This window comes from Dendrobates tinctorius, unplaced genomic scaffold, assembly GCF_039654945.1.
Source record: "Dendrobates tinctorius isolate UK_male_01 unplaced genomic scaffold, ASM3965494v1 ptg000030l, whole genome shotgun sequence".
Classification (NCBI taxonomy): Eukaryota; Metazoa; Chordata; class Amphibia; order Anura; family Dendrobatidae; genus Dendrobates; species Dendrobates tinctorius.
In genome coordinates, this window is record NW_027361698.1 from 34,008,031 (window position 1) to 34,030,239 (window position 22,209).

Sequence of the window (22,209 nt, forward strand, 5' to 3'; positions counted from 1 at the left end):
TGACGTGTGTGTGTGTATATATATTCTATGTGTATATACTGTATGTATTCTTTCGTTTGTATTTTAGCCTGTCATTGGGCTCCATTATATGTCCGTTTTGCAATCTGGTGAGAAAATGTCGTCATACGGATTCCATACGGATGTCACACGGATTGCTTAGATGTGAGAAAATCGCATCCTCGCGTTCCAATCAGATGACATAAGGATCACTGTTCATGAAACATGATTTTTTTTTTTATAGGTTGTGTGTGACTACGGCCTTGTACAGATTTACTGACATGGATTTTCAAGGTCAGAGCACATTCATCAGGTCCAATGGATCTGTATGTATTGGCAAATCTGGAAGAAGATTGTGTACAATATGTAGCAGAGTTTTGAAGGAGTGATTATCGCTGTTCAAGTGAATAGAACATGAATGGCATCAGATGGAAACCCAGGCGCCAAAAACTTTGTGTGATGGCTTATGTTTTTCTAGATACGCTTCTGGTCTAGCTCCAATAGTCACTGCCGATTTTGCAGTAATGATGTCATGTTCTTCATTCTTGTGACCGCTACAGCAATAACTGGTTGAGTGATCACGGGCCTTACTTGCCAGTGCTGAGACCATTAACTGACTGCAGCGGTCGTGTGCAGGACTAGTTTTTATTTTTGTACCACCACTTTCTGAGAGCCATAGTTGATAGTTAATTGTATTTTATGTGTATAGAAAATATACTGTTAAACGTATATTAAATTATATACATTTTATATTGACAATGGATCCTTAGGATAGGTTACCAATATCAGATTGGTGGTGGCTTGACACCCAGCATCCCCACCACTCAGTTGTTCTCGGTACTGGCGGCAGCCGGGTGTTTGCAGTTGCAGAAAAGCCTAACAACACAGCTCCTGTCACTGTATGGGGTACTTCAGATGCTATATTATTCACTCAAAAAGTGGCGGATCTGCAGTACCCGAGGATAGGTCAACAATAACAGGATAGTGGAGCAATCCTTTAATTAGAACCTGTCGTCTGGTTCATGCTGCACGAATCACAGGCTGCATAAATCAAACAATTGCTATATTATTGCAGCCATGTACAGAATGTTTTACACTCAAACACTGCAGCATTTTGGAGAAGAAATACTTTGAAATACTGGCTGGATACAATTCTTCTTGGGTGACTAGTCTGAGGCAAGTCGCCAGCAGCTTTATCCTGCCCCGTTCTCCTAGACTGACAAGCCTCACCTTATACACACATGTAGCAAGAGACGTGTCAGTCTAGTGCAGCAAGGCAGGAAAAAGCTACTGGCGACCGGCCTCAGACTGCTCATCTGAGACCTATAGTCCAGGCTGGCTTTTCAGAGTAACTTATGTAACATATACCTGGCTACAACAACAGGTTGCTTGCAACAAGTGTCTGGTTCACTTAAATCAACTATTTGCTCAACCTAATCTGTAAACATGTGATTTCGTCTCACAAAATAAGTTGTATTCAGCAGACTTGCTGAACATTGCACAACATGAAAATCCCCAGGTCCTACTTTTGCTATGTGACGTTATTTTAGACTATTTCTGGGGAATAAATACTGTCACTTTCTTCATGAGAACATGCCACACTCCTATATGTGGCCAGGGAGTGAAGGACATTTCTAATAAATACAAGCACCTACAAGAAAAAAAGAAGGAACATCACAGAGGAATACAAAATGTTTTCTGTTGAGTCCAGCAATTAAATGATTATTTCATTCATGGCCAACCATGTTCTCATAAAAACACCTGCAAGGAAAAAGAAGTGCAAAGTTCAAAGTTCAAATCGAATTTACTTTTATTAAGTAAGAAAAAGAATAAAAACAAAGAAACAGAGACAAAGAAAACGCTATAATAAGGGTCACCACTCTAACCCAAGAAGAGGAGCAAAACCGGCTAAATAAGATTAAAATAGATAAATCTCCGGGTCCGGATGGCGCATAGCAAATGTGGTACCAATATTCAAAAAGGGCTCTAAAAGTGAACCTGGAAATTATAGGCCAGTAAGTCTAACCTCTATTGTTGGTAAAATATTTGAAGGGTTTCTGAGGGATGTTATTCTGGATTATCTCAATGAGAATAACTGTGTAACGCCATATCAGCATGGTTTTATGAGGAATCACTCCTGTCAAACCAATCTAATCAGTTTTTATGAAGAGGTAAGCTATAGACTGGACCAAGGTGAGTCATTGGATGTGGTATATCTTGATTTTTCCAAAGCGTTTGATACCGTGCCACACAAGAGGTTGGTACACAAAATGAGAGTGCTGGGTCTGGGGGAAAATGTGTGTAAATGGGTAAGTAACTGGCTTAGTGATAGAAAGCAGAGGGTGGTTATAAATGATATATTCTCTAACTGGGTCGCTGTGACCAGTGGGGTACCGCAGGGGTCGGTGTTGGGACCTATTCTCTTCAACATATTTATTAACGATCTGGTAGAAGGTTTGCACAGTAAAATATTGATATTTGCAGATGATACAAAACTATGTAAAGCAGTCAATACAAGAGAAGATAGTATTCTGCTACAGATGGATCTGGATAAGTTGGGAACTTGGGCCAAAAGGTGGCAGATGCAGTTTAACAATGATAAATGTAAGGTTATACACATGGGAAGAAGAAATCAATATCACCATTACACACTGAACGGTAAACCACTGGGTAAATCTGACATGGAGAAGGACTTGGGGATCCTAGTTAATGATAAACTTAGCAGCCAGTTCCAGGCAGCGGCTGCCAAGGCAAACAGGATCATGGGGTGCATTAAAAGAGGTCTGGCTACACATGATGAGAACATTATACTGCCTCTGTACAAATCTCTGGTTAGACTTCACATGGAGTACTGTGTACAGTTTTGGGCACCGGTGCTCAGGAAGGATATAATGGAACTAGAGCGGGTACAAAGGAGGGCAACAAAATTAATAAAGGGGATGGGGGAACTACAATACCCAGAGAGATTAGCAAAATTAGGATTATTTAGTATAGAAAAAAGACGACTGAGGGGCGATCTAATAACCATGTATAAGTATATAAGGGGACAATACAAATATCTCCGAGGATCTGTTTATACCAAGGAAGGTGACGGTCACAAGGGGGCATTCTCTGCGTCTGGAGGAAAAAAGGTTTTTCCACCAACATAGAAGAGGACTCTTTACTGTTAGGGCAGTGAGAATCTGGAATTCCCTGCCTGAGGAGCTGGTGATGGCGAACTCAGTCGAAGGGTTCAAGAGAGGCCTGGATGTCTTCCTGGAGCTTAACAATATTGTATCTTACAGTTATTGTTAGGTTCTTTAGAAGGACGTAGATCTGGGGATTTATTCTGACAGAATTTTATAGGCTGAACTGGATGGACTGTCTTTTTTCGGCCTTACTAACTATGTTACTAAATTAAAAAAGTGGAGATGTGTACAGAGATACTATGCCACCAAGGTACCACGCATATGATCAGGACAATTGTCATGTGTGTGCCTGGATCACAGGATAACTAAACAATCAGCAGTCAGATATATAGTGACAAATACTACTCCAAAGTAGTGTGATGGGTGGTGGTGGTAATATTTCTTTGGACGTCTGGAGATTAGCTGGCCATATAGATGTAAAAGGCTCACACTCCAAGACTAATAAGCAGAAATATTATCTCGGATATTCAATATAAGACTAAAGTAATATGCATACCAAGCTTCAAAATTTATATGCTTGTTGATTGTTTAGTTTAGAAAGCATCTCGTGTTCCTCTATGATTTTAGATATAAAGGTCATTGACAAGTAGTTTGGAGTCTCTAGTATCATCTGATTACAGGTTTTAGCTTCTGCCAGGTTGCCTAGTCTTCCTTTCAGACATAAATTGTAACCTAAAAGGGGTTATCTCAGCCTTTTATTATATTTACACATGGGGCTAAGAACGTATAGGCGGGTAGTTACTAATTACTGATCAGTGTAGGTATCTGATGGCTCAGAGTGGTCACGGATCTCTCCTGCCGGCCATTCTGCAATTTCTGTTGATGTCACGTCGACAGAGCAGCATCTTCTGTTTCACTCCGCCCTGTTGACGGGGTGTCTTTGCCAATGTTGTGCTGATTGAAAGTCGACTCCCTGGTGCTTAACTGCGGGGAGCCAGATGTTAATCGGCACAATGTCTGCAGTGATGCCCTGTTGACAGAATAGACTGGAAGACGAAGAGCTGGTCTGTTGAGTGATGAACTGAAGCAGCAGATCGCTAGCTGAGACTGCAGAGATCATCCAGGTAGTTACTGCTTGTTCGTCCATAGCCCATGTAAAAAAATAATCTACTGGATAACCCCTTTTATGTTACATAGGCTGATATACAGTTATGGCCGAAAGTGTTGGCACCCTTGAAATTGTTCCAGAAAATGAAGTATCTCTACCAGAAAATTATTGCAATTACACGTTTTGATATACGCATGTTTATTTCCTTTGTGGGATGACATGGAAAAAGACAAATCATTTCACACAAAACCCAAAAATGGGCATGACAAAGATATTGGCGCCTTTCCAAAATTGTGGGTAAACAACTATGTTTCAAGCATGTGATGCTTTTCTAAACTCACCTGCGGCAAATAATGATAATATGAAAATTACACCTGACACCAGATAATAATGGGACAGTTGACTCAATCTTTGCATTGTGTGTCTATGTGTTCCACACTAAGCATGGAAAGAAAAAAAAAGAAGAGAACTGTCTGAGCACTTGAGAACCAAAATTGTTGAAAAATATCAGCAATCTCAAAGTTACAAGTCTATCTCCAGAGATCTTGGTGTTCCTTTGTCCATGGTTTTGAATATAATCAAGAAGTTCAGAACCTATGGCACTAGCTAATCTCCCTGGACGTGAACAGGAGAGAAAAATTGTTGAAAGGTTGCCACACATGATAGTCCGGATGGTGTATAAGCAGCCCCAATCAAGTCATAAAGAAATTCAAGCTGTCCTGCAGTCTCAGGGTTCCTTCTGGTAAATTATCTTGGTGACCAATGAGACCAAGATAGTGCTGTTTGGTAAAGTACATAATTTTACTGTTTATTCTACACATCATCATTCTTCTGTTTACTGAAAACGGAATAAGGCCTACAAAAAAAAGTACACCATACCTAATGTCAAATATGTTGGAGGTTCAAAGATGTTTCGGGGTTATTTTGTTGCCTCTGGCCCTGGTGCTTTGACTGTGTGCAAAGCATCATGAAATTTTAAGATTGCCAATTCTCATTGTAGTGCCCAGTATCATAAAGCTAGGTTTGCCTCCTAACTTATGGGTCTTCCCGCAGGACAGTGACCTAAAACGTACTTCAAAAAGGACCCAGCAATAGTTGGAAAAAAAGAGCTGGAGAATCCTGAAGTGGCCAGCAATGAGTCCAGATCGAAATCCCATTTAACACCTGTGGAGAGATCTTAAAAATGCTGTTAGGAGAAGACTCCTTCAAATATAAGAGACCTGGAGCAGTTTACAAGAGAAGAGCGGTCCAAAATTCCAGTTGAGACGGTGTAAGAAACTTGTTGATGGTTATAGGAAGCGATTGATTGCAGTTACTTATTCCAAAGAGTGTGCGACCAAATATTTAATTGAGGGTGCCAACAATTTGTCTGGCTCATTTTGGGGGTTGTGTGAAATAATGTCCAATTTGCCTTTCATTCTCTTTTTTTTGTGATGTACCAATACACCCAAAGGACGTAAATGTGTATAACAAAACGTGTAATTGCAATAATTTTCTGGGAGAAATATTTTATTTTCTAGAACAATTTCAAGGGTGCCAACACATTCGGCCATGACCGTGTCGCATATTCCATTTTTAAATTTTTCTCCTCTGCTGTGTAAGCTAAAAGAAATACTCCGCACATGCTTCTATTTAGATCATTTGTCTTATCTTGCAATACATGCCCTCAGTGAAAACTCTTAAAACACCCACTTGGACTTAAGTCATTAGGTCCCAAATACTTTAAAGGGAATATGTCACTAGGAAGATGCTGTTAATCTGCAGGAAGGGCGGGCCGACGCTGATTCAGTCACCTCTGAGTATTCAGAGCAGCAGCTGTAACTGTGCACCCCGACCCTAACTGACAGCCGGCCCCGATACAGAGCGAGTGTCAGTCAGGGCCGGGGGTGTGGTTACAGCTGCTCTGTGTGTGTGTGTGTGTGTGTGTGTGTGTATATGTATGTACATATACACACACACATGTCAGAGCAGTGACAGCGCCGCCCCCGTGACTGAGATCGAGTTGCTGTCGGGTGTAAAAAAAAGTTCTTTTTTTCTTCCCCCAAGCGGTTGACTAAGTATGGGTGCCAGGCAGGTTAGTAACGCTGTTAGCCTGCAAACTAACCCCATATCTTCATGTTGATATTGTTTTTTTTCCTGGTGACAAGTTCTACCGATCCATCCTGGTGTCCCATACCTGATCCTTATAGGTAAGCGCCGTCCTGCACCATAATCATTCCCTTATGGGTCACATTTAACTGTGTTGGGCGGCCAACTGCCGGGACCTGTTGCAATTATCTTATGGGTATGGCACACCGATGCTTTGGGGGTCTTTTTTCTATGGTACTTATTCTGAGCACAGTGTTGGCTTCAGCACCGAGGCCATTTTACCCCCATTCTGTGATACTGCATACATGTCCTATTTTTCTTTAGGGACATTTACATACTACTCATTTTATTGGGGGTTTATATGTGCCTTTATATGTATATTTCTTGTGCTGACACTGAGCTGTGAGATACCTACCCTCATTTTCCCCTTTTCCTCAGTGTATTGATTATTATGTAATTTTTTTACTCATGTTGTACTACTTTTTGATATGATGTCACTATTATGATACTAATGAAATTCTTGCTATTATATATGCTCCGCTGTCCTCCTATTCTTCATAGCATAACTCTTGTAGTCCACCTTGCTACATGCCAGCAGGGCTCAAAAAAGATGGGGGCAGAGCAGGACTCTCACCTTACTGCTTCACAACCTGCCCGTGGAAAGCTACATCGAAAAATGTGTAGCCCAAAAAGGGTGAGCCAAGGAAATTACAGCTCGAACATTGGATAACCGCCGTCATGTAAGAAGGGTGTGCATAGCCTTTAGCAATAATTGCACACAGGGAACATGTTGAGGCATGATATATTGGAAGCCCATTTTTTAACCAAGGTCAATATTGGTGCTTAAAGGGATAAGAAATGTCACCGACAGAATGTCTTTTTTGGATTCATTCCCAGTTTTTTTCGCTTAAAAATGTAAATTGTGAGTCAGGCCTTTTTGTGATTATAATAATGAAATGTGAATTGTGCGCCTGTTCCAATCATATATTTTGTTACATAGAGAACAAGCGTGCCGTCCGTGACTCATAGGTCGTATATGACGGGAGTGTGGCATTTCAAGCGTAAGCCTGCACAGAAATGTTAAAAATGTGGTTTGCAAATACTTGCCTTAAGAGGGATAAATGGATATTTTTTGTACAGACTGTACCCTCACTGCCTCAGAAATTAATATATTTTATCAAGCACAATATTTAATTTTTCGTATCCACTTTGTTTATTTTTGTATTATTTTTAATATTGGTAATGTCAGCACCGGGGAAACAATAGTGCTAGTGACGGTATATTCGTATAGTTTATGGTGGGAGACCAGCGGAAGATTTCAGACGTCTGCAGTACTGGGGATCTCCTGTGTTGCTGATGTTGTTGTACAGGGGTTTATTTGGCAGATACAAATGATGGAAAGTGATGTCCGTTTTGGTGGCTAAGTGTATTCTCTTTTTCCAGGCAGTGAGTGAAAAGGCCGCTCACAATGGACACGGCTAATGAAAGTTTTGTTCCAACTATTACTGAACTTGAAGGATATCTTACTGAACACAATTCCAATGTGGTATGGCTGCTTGTTGGTAAGTTCCAGTATATAAAGATCTTATTCTCCGGTCTGTCTCCTTTATGAAAGTCACATAATGGATAACTTGATTGGCAAATTTAATGGTTTCCGTTTTATTCCCAAGACCCTTTAAAGGGAATCTGTCAGACGATTCTTTCTGCCCAAACCTTGGGTAGCATGAATCGGAGCCTGGATGCACGATTGTAGCAAATACGTTTTTCACTGACACATACTGGCATTTTAGAGAAAAAACATAGGTTAAAGAAGGAATGAGAGTAGTGTGACTCGGACATTGACTCGCTCCTTCCTTGGTTGACTGACAGGTGTCTGTTATGTGTGTACATCAGGAGAGAGTTGTCAGTCATCAAGGAGGTGATGCCAGACCAATGTGACCTTTCCTTATGGTCCCCAACTTGATCTTTAAAGTATATATTTTCTGAAACGCCAGAGTGTTTCACAGTAAAACATACCATACCAAGGTTTGATTCATGTTTCCTTTTTTTGGGCATCATGAGCAAAACTTACCATACCAAGGTTTGATTCATGTTCCCTTTTTTTGGGCATCATGAGTTGAATGAGAGATTCCCTTTTTGTGCATCTTTTGGCTTAATATTCTGCTATAGATGAGAATAGCAAATTTCAGCTGTGGTCAGTACTCATAAAAAAAAAAAAAAATATATATATATATATATATATATATTTTAGAACTTCTTTAGTTAGATAGAACAACATTTTCGTACTCTTTTGCTTATTGAGAATACAGTCCTGTAGCTGTAATTTGCTGCTCCTAAATTTTTAAAAGATGTCAAAAGGAAAGGCTGATTATAATATAAAGGAGTGTTACTCACTATTTGAATTCCCCCCCAGCGACCGCTTCTCTGTTCTTGTGGTCTATTCTGTACTGGAAGTGACATGTCACTTGACTTACCTGACAGATGGGGCCACTGATTGATTGCTGGGTCAGGAGATTGATGAATGGGCGGTCATCACTTCCTGTCCTAGCGCAGACCATTGGAGTGTGGTGGTGCTAAGGCACCGGTTGTTTGGAGTGGTATGTGGCACTTCTTTATGTGATAACATATCTTTCCCGAAGGAAGCTTTTGAAAAGTGGAGAAAAAGTACAGGACATAAAATGGCCATGCGAGTCTAAATAACTATCTGACGACCTGTCGTTTAGCTGCCAGCTATCTCTCTCAGCTCCTCAACACCAAGCCTAGCGTTAACGTGTTCTCTATGAGAGGCACTGACAGAATTGTATGGCAATGGCTTTATACATGTGCTAAACAAAAGGATTGGGCTATTGAATGCCAACCTTCCGACAGGAGGATGTCCCCATAGATGGTTGTCTGGCAGATTGTTATCTAATGTTTGTGGGTGCCCGAAATTGCCAGCATATTGGTGTGGTCGCTCTCCGGCTACACTGCGTAGACACATTACTCTGTATCTGCACAGGCTGGATTTGACAGGTGAATTTTGTTTGCTTTTCTCTGCTGTGAATTTTTTGGTCTTTTCTCCATTTTGAATCCTCCCCAATTTTGATGATCTGGTTGTCAATTCCGACTTCTACCGTACTAATCTACTAGTGGTTATGTATTTCCAGTTTCTTCCAGAAGTTGATTTTCTGGCACGACGCCCAGTTAGACAGCTGCTTCTGGTAGCGGTTTACCTTAGGGCTGTGTATACCCTTTACATCACTCATGTTTGTTAGCGTTTGCAAAATTCTTAAAGAAGACAAGTTAACCCTCAAAGAAAGTTAGTACACCCTGAATCTTAACAGTTCCCATTCTGTATGTTTCTGCCTTACTCTAAATATGTGAGAGCAGTGTTTGGCAGTACATTTGCTAATTTGTTATTCGTAAACTAATGCAAGAAACATTAGGAAAAAAATGGATCTTAAATATTTCACTTTCTTAAATGTCTTCGAGTACCTAACCCCTCTATGAAAATAGCATTGCACATGTTAATATTGATTGATCCATTACTGATAGTATGCAATAATAAATGTTTTTTTAATTTAAAGGGATATTTCCATCATATAAAGTGATGGGAAATCACTAGGCTTTGCCTTAATTTATTGCCAGCAATGGTCTTACCTGGACCCTACAGACCCTGTTAATAAAGAATCTACAGTGCTAATTTATAGCTACGTCCTCATCATTCTAAGGATTTGTGTCGATTTGGTGCCACTTTACTAGTTGGGACTACCCCATTTTAACCACTTTTACTGTGAAAGTGACTACTGGCTGCTTTAGTGCAATTTGGGAAATACAGAAATAACATTTTTTTTTCTGTTTGTAATGCAATATTTTTTTTTTTTGATTGCAGCTACCATTTTATCCTGTGGATGGATTATTTATCTAACTTATTACAATTCCCGCAATGTAGGACTGATATTAACACTGGTATTAAATAGACTGTACAAAGATGGATACATTCATATTGGTGAGTTTTCTTGTCTTGTGAAACATTTGTACATTTTCTAAGATTAAGATGTATAAAAAGTCTCATGGCTTTATCTCACTAAGATTAGTGTGTAATATATAAAAAGGAAGTTATGCAAAATTGCTGATTTTGCATAGACACACAGTGCTATTTTAACACTTTATCATGTGAAACATTTGTAAAGTCATGGTTCACAAATTACTGTGCTTCTTGTGGGTCATTTAAGTTGGGAGGGAACGTGTCATCAGAAAATGACCTATTGTTTAATCAGGTTTTTATGTTAAATGGATTTTTTCTGTTTGTTTTTTTCCCTCTTCAGTTTTCGATATCACTATTTAAAAAGTAAATTAAAAATGCTCCAAAACAGCACATTTTGCAGATTTGAAACAGCTTTAGAGAGAATCTGTCACCACATTTGACCTATCTAAACTATTAAAGGGAACCTGTCAGCAGGATTGTTCTGAGTAACCTACAGACATTGGCAGGTTGTCACCGTTATACTGATTATAATGATACCTGGGTTGATGAAATCCGTCTTGTGGTTGTTATTTAATCTTTATTTGTAGCTTTGAGTTAATGATATGCTCGTGCTCCGGGGCGGCCTGTGGGGGGGGTCTTCATGTGGTGCTCTGATTAGATATGCATTTGTATGGCTTATGACAGGTCACTGATCCCTCACTGACCTGCCCCCTATTTTACATAATGATTATTATGTGTATTGAAAAAAAAAAAATCACGTTCAGCAGGCAGACAGAATTCTATATATGCAATCATGCTGCAGCACAAGTGCCTGCCTGCTGAATGTGATTTTTTTTTTCAATACTTATAATAATCTCTATGTAAAATAGGAGACCTGTCATAAGCCATCAGTATGAATAGCTAAGCACAGCATAACATGAAGACCCCCCACAGTCCGCTCCGGGGCCCGAGCATATCATTAACTTAAAACTGAAAATAAAGATTAAACAGCAACCACAAGACGGATTTCATCAACCAAGATATCATTTTAATCAGTATAACGGTGCCAACCTGACACTGTGTGAAGGTTACTTAGCACAGTTCTGCTGACAGGTTCCCTTTAATATGGGCATACAATGCTGAGGAGAGTAATACCTGTATGCCACATATCAGATGCCTTCTTGCTGAGAAATCATCATTTATCACTTTATATAAATGACCTCTTCCAGGCTTTGGGTAGGACGCTGCCTGGAAGAAAACTCTGCCTCCAGAGATTATTTTACATGAAGGGGAGTTACTAGTGTGAGACTAGTAACTAACACAGAACAGGAGAATTTAAATTTGTCTACATCCAAACACATTTGTTGCTTCTCTCTCAGCTCTGCGGTGTTGTAGAGCTGAGAGAGATGGAAGCTGACGCTCCGGCACCTGTAGAAGTGTCAGGTATAATCACACACAGCTCTGCAGTGGAGACCAGGAGAGCAGCCTTTACACATCACACTGGTAACCATTATATTTCTTCTTCGCCTTCACCCGGAGTTTGAGGACATAGTGCAGCGGCACAGAGAACGGCCAGACATGCGTTTCTCGGGTCAAAAGGCACTCGAAACAAGGTATCCATTTGCTCCGGACCTCTGTAAAAAATGGATGGAATCCCCGTTGGGGATCCTCCGGTTTCGCGCCTAGCCCCTAAGACCCTGCTATCCGTCCCTAGTGTTTCCTCAATTAAGGATCCCACGGATCGCCTAATAGAGAGCTTATCTCGCTCAGTATATGAGGCTTCAGGGAAAGCGCTCGCTCCCTCATTCGCAGCAACTTGGGTAGCCAAGGCTATGATATCATGGTCAGAAACATTAAACAAGGTCGCGCAGGAGCAGGATCTACCTGCAGAGATTTCGGAGGTCGCAGGTCAGATGGCGATGGCCGGAGACTATGTAATCAATGCGTTTTGGGATGCGGACTATTGCTCGGCACTTGCTGTCGCTAATGCAATTTCTATCAGAAGAGCTCTATGGTTAAGGACATGGTGAGCCGATCCTACTTCTAAGAAGTCCATGACTTCCCTAACTTATCAGTGCGGCCACCTATTTGGGGAGAAGTTGTATCAACTTATCTCCGACTCCACAGGAGGAAAGAACGGGTTTCTCCCTCAACAGAAGGTCAAAACGCTTTTTTGTCATCCGTTTTCAGGCACGTTTTCGGGCCTTTCGCAACCCTGGGTGGACTACAGCGGCCAATTCCGCCGCTTCAGGCCGCCCCAACCAGGATAGGGAGCTGCAGGTCTCATATAGAGCCAACCCATTGGGGAGAATGCATACTCAGCAGCCCAGATCGAGGGGATCCAGATCCCAAAGACAGTCGGCCAAATGACTCGAGGCCTTTACCAGACGACACCGGCAAGGTGGGCGGCCGCCTACTCTGGTTTCACTACGTCTGGGTCAATGTCGCTCACGACGCATGGGGAAAGGAATCGGTGGCCTCGGGTTACCGAATAGAATTTGTCATATCCTCCAAGACGGTTTTTTCTTCCCGGCTTCCCAGGGGGGATACCCAGGCAAGGGCTCTATTAGGAGCCATCAAATCGCTCCAGCACAACGGAGTCATTGTTCCAGTGCCGGAACACGAAAGAGCTCAGGGGTTCTATTCCAACCTTTTTGCGGTTCCCGAAAAGGACGGGTCTGTCAGGCCTGTTTTGGACCTGAAGCTTCTGAACAAATTCATCAGGATCAGACATTTCCGGATGGAGTCTCTCCGCTCAGTCATATCGGCCATGGAGCAGTGAGAATACTTGGCCTCAATAGACATCCAGGACGCATATCTGCATATTCCTGTTTCTCCTTCGTCTCATTGGGGGACACAGAGACTGTGGGGTGTGTGCTTCTGCCGTCTGGAGGCTGACACTAAGTATACAAAAAAAGAGTTAGCTCCTCCTCTGCCGAATACACCCTCGCCCCCAGACCGGGCGTAACTCAGTTTTTTGCTTAGTGTCTGATGGAGGCACACGCAGTCTGGAGCTCCAGACTAGGTTTTTGTTTTTTTTTTTCCTCTATGAAGATAAGACAGGGGCGACGGATCCTATAGAGAGGGTCCGATCTCCCCAAATCATCAACGGGCGACCACGTGTGAGTAACCCTCCACGTGTTTCTCTCCCGCACCGAGGGACACATCTGGGACTTTTCCCCAGACAACCATTTTTCTTTTTTATTTTGAAAGAGGCGGCAACGCATCCTGATAAGAGGATTGCGGTTTCCCCATCGTCCCCAACGGGCGAGCACGTGTGAGCGATCCTCCACGTTGTTCTCTCCTGCAACGTGGAAATGCCCCTTCCACCCCTAGGTAGTGAGTCCAGGGGTGGAGTTGGAGGCGCAGGTAAGCCAGGGATTGAAGCGGAGAGCGGTACAGTAGCCTCCCCCTCCCTGCCCAGGGAGGGGTTGAGAAGCACCTCCGTAGAGCCCCCTCGGCGGCCCGGCTCACCTTTTGTTGATAGGCCGGGACCAGGTAGTCCGTCTCTCACCCGGCGCTGCCCCCGGCGGGTAACGCCGCACGCGGAGTGCGGCCGGAGCCCCGCGGGCGGCCGTGGCCCCCGCTGTATAGGGAGATCCGTGAGCGCGCGCCCGCCCGCCGACTTCCGGGGATGGCTGGAAGCCCCGCCCACTAACTTCCGGGGGCGGAGAGCGGTGGGCGCGCACAGTGACCGGGGAACTCCCGCCCCCTCCCTCCAACGCCGCACGTGGAGTGCGGCCAGAGCCCCGCGGGCGGCCACGGTCCCCGCTGTATGGGGAGGTCCGGAGTCCGCGCGCCCGCCCGACGACTTCCGGGGATAGCCGGAAGCCCCGCCCACTAACTTCCGGGGGCGGAGAGCGGCGGGCGCGCACAGTTACCGGGGACCTCCCGCCCCCCTCCTTGCATTTCCTCGCCGAAGTGGGGCCGGAAGCCGCCCCCTATCTCCCGGAGTGCGAGTGCCCCGGCGGGTAACGCCGCACGGAAGAGACGCAAAGTTGGGCCATTACCGGTGGGTAAGTGCATCCCCATTGCGAGTGCCGCACTAGTAGTCAAGGAAGGGGTTATCCTCCTCCTCCTACCCTACCTTGCAATATGTCTGGCAAAGGGAAAGCTCACTCTTTCCTATACGCTGTTTGCGTTTCCTGTGGGGTCAGGCTGCCTAAAGTACAGCCGGGTAAATTTTGTGAAGCCTGCGAGTCGGAGCGAGCCCAGGAGCCCCCCATTGTTGCAGAGCCCAGAGGTCAGGACCCTCCAGAATGGGCGGTGTCTTTATCAAACTCTATGATGTCCCTTACAAAGGCAATTGAGTCTCTCCAAGGCCCAGGCAGGGACAAGGATGGTGGTCTGCCAGCGGAAGACAGCTCGTCCACGTCTCAGGACCCTCCGACCGTTAGAGGCCGCTCCAGCACCAGACAAGCTCATAGCAAAAGAGCTCGTTCCCCGTCGGCCGGACCCTCTGGGGCTTCGGTGGCGGGTATTAGGGTATCTCGTTCCCCGTCGCCGAGCTCAGGAAGCGAGCAGGATGAGGGCGAGGAGGAGGAGGAGGCCTGGAATCCAGAAAGCCTGGGATACCAAGACTCGGTGGACAGCCTCATTGAGGCAGTCAACCAGACTTTAGAGATCGAGGACGATGTGTCCACGGCCTCAGGTCACAAGGTCTCCTTCAAAAAGACCAGGCGACCGCATAGGTTTGCCACGCATCCGGAGTTCGAGGAGCTAGTTCAGAAACATAGGGAACACCCGGATAAGCGTTTTGCAATGCAAAAAGCGCTGCAAGCTGAGTATCCGTTTCCTCCTGAACTCCATAAGGGATGGGTGGAGTCGCCAGTAGTGGACCCACCGGTATCACGTTTAGCGTCAAGATCGCTATTGTCGATACCCAGCGGTTCTTCTATCAAGGACCCAACTGATCGCCTTATAGAGGGGCTTGCCCGCTCGGTGTATGAGGCAGCGGGGTCGGCCCTTGCCCCCTCCTTTGCGGCTACTTGGGTGGCTAAGGCCATGGTTTCGTGGGCGGACGCTCTGCAGAATGCCCTCCAAAACAGAGACCTGCCTGCGGAGGTCTTGGAGGTGACAAATCAGATCTTAGGGGCAAGTGACTTTCTCGTCAGCGCCTCTCTGGACGCGGCCGAGTGTTCTGCGGTGGCAGCAGCAAATGCGATCGCCATTAGGCGAGCATTATGGCTGAGATTGTGGAAAGCGGATTCTATCTCCAAAAAGTCCTTGACCTCATTGCCTTTTCAGGGCAATCGGTTATTCGGTGAGAAGCTTGATAAGCTTATCTCAGAAGCCACAGGGGGGAGGAGTAGTTTCCTCCCGCAGCAGAGGACTTGGCCAGCATTCAGGCAGACACAGAGGCGTTTTCGGCCTTTTCGTAACCCCTGGAGGGGGACTTCGGCCAGAGCATCCACCTCCGCAAATGATGGTCAGATTAGGGAAAGGCAAATCTCTTACAGAGCCAATCCGCTGGGTAGAGGCCGAGGCCGTTTGCCCAGAACAAGGGGGGCCAGATCCCAAAAGCCTCCAGCAAAATGACTCGAGGCGCTTCGTACCTACGGACGACAGAGTGGGCGGACGCCTACTAAGGTTCAGCCACGTTTGGGTCGCAGTGGCACGCGACGCTTGGGTGGCAGAATTGATATCGTCCGGGTACAAGATAGAGTTTCTCGGACTCCCGCCACGGCGATTCTTCCGTTCCCGGCTTTCCGGAACAGAGTCGCAGGCGGAGAGTTTGTTACAGGCCATAATGACGCTACAGCGCAACGGGGTCATTGTCCCAGTACCGAAAAGCGAAGAGACACAAGGTTTTTACTCCAACCTGTTTTCGGTCCCCAAAAAGGACGGGACAGTAAGGCCAGTATTAGATCTAAAAATCCTGAACAAATTCATCAGAGTCAGGCGGTTCCGGATGGAATCCCTCCGTTCGGTCATTGCAGCCATGGATCCAGGGGAGTTCCTGGCCTCGATCGATGTGCAGGATGCATATCTGCACATTCCGATTTTTCCTCCACACCAGAGGTTCCTGCGTTTTGCGATCGGAGGGTGACATTTTCAATTTGTTGCTCTGCCCTTCGGTCTGGCCACTGCTCCCAGAGTCTTTACGAAGATAATGGCGGTGGTTATGGCCATCCTGCATGCTCGGGGCATAACGGTACTACCTTACCTGGAAGACCTTTTGGTAAAGGGGCCGTCCTTTCAGGCGTGCCAGGAGAATGTCAGTATCACGCTGGATACCCTGGCGCGTCTAGGCTGGTTGATCAATCGGAACAAATCGTCCTTGGTTCCAGCCCAGAGAATCGTATTCCTAGGCATGGTTTTCAACACCTCCCGGGGGCTGGTGATCCTCCCTCAGGACAAAGCGCGAAAGATCAAACAGGGGGTACGGAACCTTCTACAGCCAGGCTCCAGATCCATCCGGTACGGCATGAGTGTGTTGGGCAGAATGGTGGCGGCGATGGAGGCAATCCCGTTTGCCCAGTTCCATCTCCGTCCGCTTCAGCATGCGCTCTTGTCAGCATGGGACAGAAGGCTGCTATCCCTCAGTCATCGGTGCAATTTGTCTCCGCTGGTCCGACAATCACTCCGATGGTGGACTCGCGACTCGTCTCTTGTCCAGGGGAAACCCTTTCCCCCGGAACAGTGGTTGGTGGTGACGACCGATGCAAGCCTGCAAGGTTGGGGAGCAGTTTTCCAGAGTCACACAGCCCAGGGGCGGTGGTCCATTCAGGAGATAATTCTCCCGATCAACATTCTGGAGATACGGGCAATACGATTGGCCCTGCAACATTTTCAGTGTTTCCTGAGACACCGGCCGGTGCGCATTCAGTCGGACAATGCTACAGCAGTAGCATATGTCAACCATCAGGGGGGCACGCGCAGCCAAACAGCCATGCGTGAGGTTGGACTGGTACTGCGTTGGGCCGAAAAGAACCACGTGGTAATTTCAGCGGTGCACATTCCGGGAGTCGAAAACTGGGCGGCAGATTTTCTCAGCCGACAGGGGGTCGCGGCAGGGGAATGGTCCCTGCACCCCGAGGTTTTTCAACAGATCTGCCAACGGTGGGGGACACCAGACGTGGACCTTATGGCATCCAGAGAGAACGCCAAAGTGCAAAGGTTCGTCGCTCGATCCCTCGACCCGCAGGCAATCGCAGCAGACGCTCTGGTGCTTCCATGGAGCCAGTTTCGTCTCCCATACTTGTTCCCCCCGCTACCTCTGCTTCCAAGGGTCATCAGAAAGTTAAAGAGAGAGAGGGTTCCAGCAATTCTGCTAGCGCCAGACTGGCCTCGGAGGGCCTGGTATGCAGATCTGGTTCAGCTAGTGGTGGACGTACCCTGGCGTCTACCAGATCGACCGGACTTGCTGTCCCAGGGGCCGATCTACCATCCGAACTTAGGGGCCCTGTGTTTGACGGCGTGGCCATTGAATCTTGGCTGTTAACACAGGCAGGATTCAGGCGCGATGTGGTGGCCACGATGGTGAGTGCCCGAAAACCTTCCTCGGCGAAGGTATATCATCGGACTTGGGAAGTTTTTTTCCGTTGGTGTAGGGATCGCGGAGTGGCTCCTCTGGTTTTTTCAATCCCCAACGTACTGGCTTTTTTGCAGGCAGGGCTGGACGCAGGGCTGGCTCCGAGTTCGCTCAGGACGCAAATCTCTGCCCTGTCGGTCCTTTTTCAACGAAAGGTCGCTTCGGTCTGGCAGGTTAAGACGTTTATGCAGGGGGTCGCACATTTAGTACCCCCCTATAAGGCGCCGACGGAATCATGGGACCTGAACTTGGTGCTCAGGGCCCTTCAGGAGCCCCCCTTCGAACCCTTACAAGAAGTCTCCTTACCTTACCTGTCCAGAAAGGTCGTTTTTCTGGTAGCTATTACGTCTATTAGGCGGGTTTCGGAATTGGCGGCTTTATCTTGTAAACCGCCGTTCTTGACTTTTTATAAGGATAAGGTAGTTTTAAGGCCAGCTCCCCCCTTCTTGCCGAAGGTTGTCTCTGCATTCCATATCAACGAAGACATTGTCTCACCTTCGTTTTGCCCGGCATCGGTGCACAGGGTAGAAAAGGCTTTGCACACACTGGATCTGGTAAGAGCTCTTAGGAGGTATGTGACAAGGACAGCATCTTTCCGCCGGACAGACTCTCTATTCGTGATCCCAGAAGGGAGACGGAAGGGGCTTGCTGCGTCCAAAGCGACTTTGGCCAGATGGGTTCGCCTGACGATTCAAGAATCTTATGAAATCAGTGGCACGCCGGTTCCGGCAGGGATCAAGGCACACTCGGCTCGAGCAGTGGGTGCCTCATGGGCACTGCGACACCAAGCTTCAGCGGAACAGGTGTGCAAAGCAGCTACCTGGTCCAGTTTGCATACGTTTGTCAAACATTATAACGTACATACCCAGGCATCCTCGGATGCAAGCCTGGGAAGAAAGATTCTTCAGGCAGCAGTTGCGCACCTCTAATCAGGGGCGCAAAATAGCATGGATTGGGTGAGCTAAGATCCCGCCCAGGGACTGCTTTAGAACGTCCCACAGTCTCTGTGTCCCCCAATGAGACGAAGGAGAAACATGGATTTTTGTGAGTACTCACCGTAAAATCCTTTTCTCCGAGACGCTCATTGGGGGACACAGCACCCACCCTACTAGCCAGTTGGCTTTTGCTTATTTTAAGTTATACAAATCCTTATGTAAGGATCAGGGTGGTCCCTTTTCCAGACGTATAATTTCTTGCCTGAGTTTAAGGCGCGTTCTCCTACTGCTTATGCACTAAACTGAGTTACGCCCGGTCTGGGGGCGAGGGTGTATGCGGCGGAGGAGGAGCTAACTCTTTTTTTGTATACTTAGTGTCAGCCTCCAGACGGCAGAAGCACACACCCCACAGTCTCTGTGTCCCCCAATGAGCGTCTCGGAGAAAAGGATTTTACGGTGAGTACTCACAAAAATCCATGTTTTTCCTCCTCATCAGAGGTTTCTACGCTTCACCGTCAGCGATCAATATTTTCAATTCGTAGCGCTACCCTTCTGGCTAGCCACGGCTCCCAGATTGTTCACAAAGCTTATGGCAGTTGTCATGGCCACACTGTATTCTCGAAGCATAGTTGTCTTGCCTAATCTGGACGACCTCTTGGTCAAGGGCCCGTCAATACGGGCATGCGAGGAAAAGGTCAACATCACGCCAAATACTCTTGCCCGCTTAGGATGGTTGGCAATGCAAAGAAATCATCCCTTGTGCCAGCTCAGAGGATCTCCTACCTAGGAATGATCTTCGACGCTTGCTGAGGGTTGGTAATTCTCCCTCAAGAAAAGGCGCTAGCTCTCTGGCAGGGAGTCCAGACACGTCGCCAACCAGTCCCTCATACCATCCGGTCCGGGATGAGGATTCTAGGGAAAATGGTGGCAGCAATGGAAGCGATACCTGTCGCCCAGTTCCACCTTCGCCCCCTGCAGCACGCCCTCTTGTCTGCCTGGGACAAGAATCCTTTCATGCTCGATCGGCGGTGCCGACTGTCCTCTCAAGTCAGGCAGCCACTCGGATGGTGGATAACCAGTTCCTCTCTAGCCCAGGGGAAACCTTTCCCCCCCAGATCATTGGCTGGTAATGACAACCGACGCCAGTCTCCTTGGTGGGGGAGCGGTGTTTCGCCACCACACAGCCCAGGAACGGTGGTCGCCACAGGAGGCACGCCTCCCGATCAACTTATTAGAGATACGAGCAATTCGGCTCGCTCGGCAGAAGTTTCTTCACTTTCTAGCAGGCCGCCCCGTCTGGATTCAATCGGACAATGCCACGGCGGTGGCTTACATAAATCATCAAGGGGGCACCCGCAGCAGAGCAACCAGAGGGGGAGCTCGTTCTTCAGTGGGCCGAAGCAAACCACTCGGTGATTTCGGCTGTCCACATTTCGGGGCGTGGAAAATTGGGCAGCAGACTTTCTCAGCCGGCAGGGTCTTGCATCCGGAGAGTGGTCTCTACATCCCAAAGTTTTTCAGCAGATTTGTCAACTGTGGGAAGCTCCGGATGTGGACCTGATGGCTTCCAGAGGGAATGCCAAGGTGCCCACATATGTCGCTCAGGCCAGGGACCCGCAGGCATTCGCGGTGGACGCGTGGGTTCTGCCATGGAGCCAGTTTCGCCTCCCATATCCATTTCCCCCACTGCCACTACTTCCGAGAGTCATCAAAAAGATCAAGACGGAAAGGGTGCCCGCGATCCTGCTGGCCCCGTTGAGCGTGGGACGCAGATCTAATGCAGCTGCTCGCCGACGTGCCTTGGTGCCTGCCAGAGCGCTCAGATCTATTGTCTCAAGGGCCGATTTGCCACCCGAACTCAGGGACCCTGTGTTTGATGGCATGGCCGTTGAATCTTGGATTCTAACCCAGGTTCGGGAGCGAGGTGGTCGCTACAATGATTGGCGCCCAGAAGCCTGCTTCAGCACGAATTTTACCACCACACCTGGAAGGTGATCTTTGCTTGGTGTTGACACCGCGGTGTTTCCCCGCTGGGATTCTCGATCCCCAACATCTTGGCTTTTCTCCAGTTGGGCTTAGAGAGCCCGGATAGCTCAGTCAGTAGTGCATTAGACTCGGGCTTTGCCCCAGGTTCCCTCAGGAGACAAATATTGGCCTTATCCGTCCTGTTCCAGCGCAGAATTGCTACTAATTTTCAGGTGAAGACTTTTCATTCAGGGAGTCTCCCACTTGGTACCTCCCTATAAGGCGCCTATGGACGCCTGGGACCTTAACATGGTCCTAAGTGTTCTGCAGGAAGCTCCATTTGAACCGTTTCAGAATATCTCTTTGAGGTACCTTACCTGGAAAGTGGTGTTCCTAGTGGCCATCACTTCCATCAGGCGGGTTTCAGAGCTGGTGGCCCTATCCTGCAGAGCTCCGTTCCTCACTTTCCATAGGGATAAGGTGGTCCTCAGACCAGCCCCTCCTTTTCTGCCGAAAGTCGTGTCCTCTTTTCACATTAATGGAGATGTTGTTTTGCCTTCATTTTGTCCAGAACGGGTGCGCCATGTGGAAAAGGCTCTTCACACGTTAGACCTGGTAAAAGCCCTCCGGAGGTACGTGTCGCGGACGGCACCCTTTCGTCAGACCGACACGCTGTTCGTGCTCCCCGAAGGGCGCAGGAAGGGACTCGCTGCCTCAAAATCGACCATAGCCAGATGGATTCGTTGGACGATTCAGGAGTCGTACCGCATTAGAGGCACGCCGATTCCAGCAGGGATTGGAGCGCACTCTACCCGGGCAGGGGGCGCCTTTTGGGCGCTTCGGCACCAGGCTTCAACAGAACAGGTTTGCAAGGCAGCAACCTGGTCCAGCCTGCACGCATTTGCCAAACATAATATCCATGCTCAGGCCTCGACGGATGCGAGCCTGGGTAGAAGGATTCTCCAAGCAGCGGTGGCGTACCTGTTAAACAAGAGGTGCATGTAGCTTGGATCGGTGAGTCAATCTCCCACCCAGGGACTGCTTTAGGACGTCCCACAGTATCTGTGTCCCCCAATGAGGCGAAGGAGAATCATGGATTTTTGTGATAACTCACCGTAAAATCCTTTTCTCCGAGACGCTCATTGGGGGACACAGCACTCACCCTATTAGCCAGTTGGCTCTGTTTCTGTTTAGTTAATACGCATTTATTTATGTGATATAAGGGTGATCCTTTTCTGGACATGTTGTACCTGTATTAAGGCTGATTTTGTTGTCCTCCTACTGCTTTGGCACCAAACTGAGTTCCGCCCGCAATAGGGGCGAGGGTGTATACGACGGAGGAGGAGCTAACCTCTTTTTTTCACTTAGTGTCAGCCTCCAAGCGGCAGAAGCATACACCCACAGTATCTGTGTCCCCCAATGAGCGTCTCGGAGAAAAGGATTTTACGGTGAGTTATCACAAAAATCCATGTTTCACACTGGTAACTCCCCCTTATATTTAAAATAAG

General features: G+C 47.0%; 1 protein-coding gene across 2 annotated transcripts in view; it reads left to right on the plus strand.

The window, feature by feature from the left end:
- The window catches only part of BLTP1 (bridge-like lipid transfer protein family member 1), a 451,393-nt gene that overhangs the window by 12,296 nt on the left and 416,888 nt on the right, over positions 1-22,209 (plus strand). For both annotated transcript variants that reach the window (XM_073572011.1, XM_073572012.1), the window contains exons 2-3: positions 7,765-7,883; positions 10,193-10,309. In XM_073572011.1, the coding sequence (XP_073428112.1) occupies positions 7,790-7,883; positions 10,193-10,309 (211 nt within the window). In that variant the 5' untranslated portion in view covers positions 7,765-7,789. The remainder of the gene's footprint in view (positions 1-7,764; positions 7,884-10,192; positions 10,310-22,209) is intronic.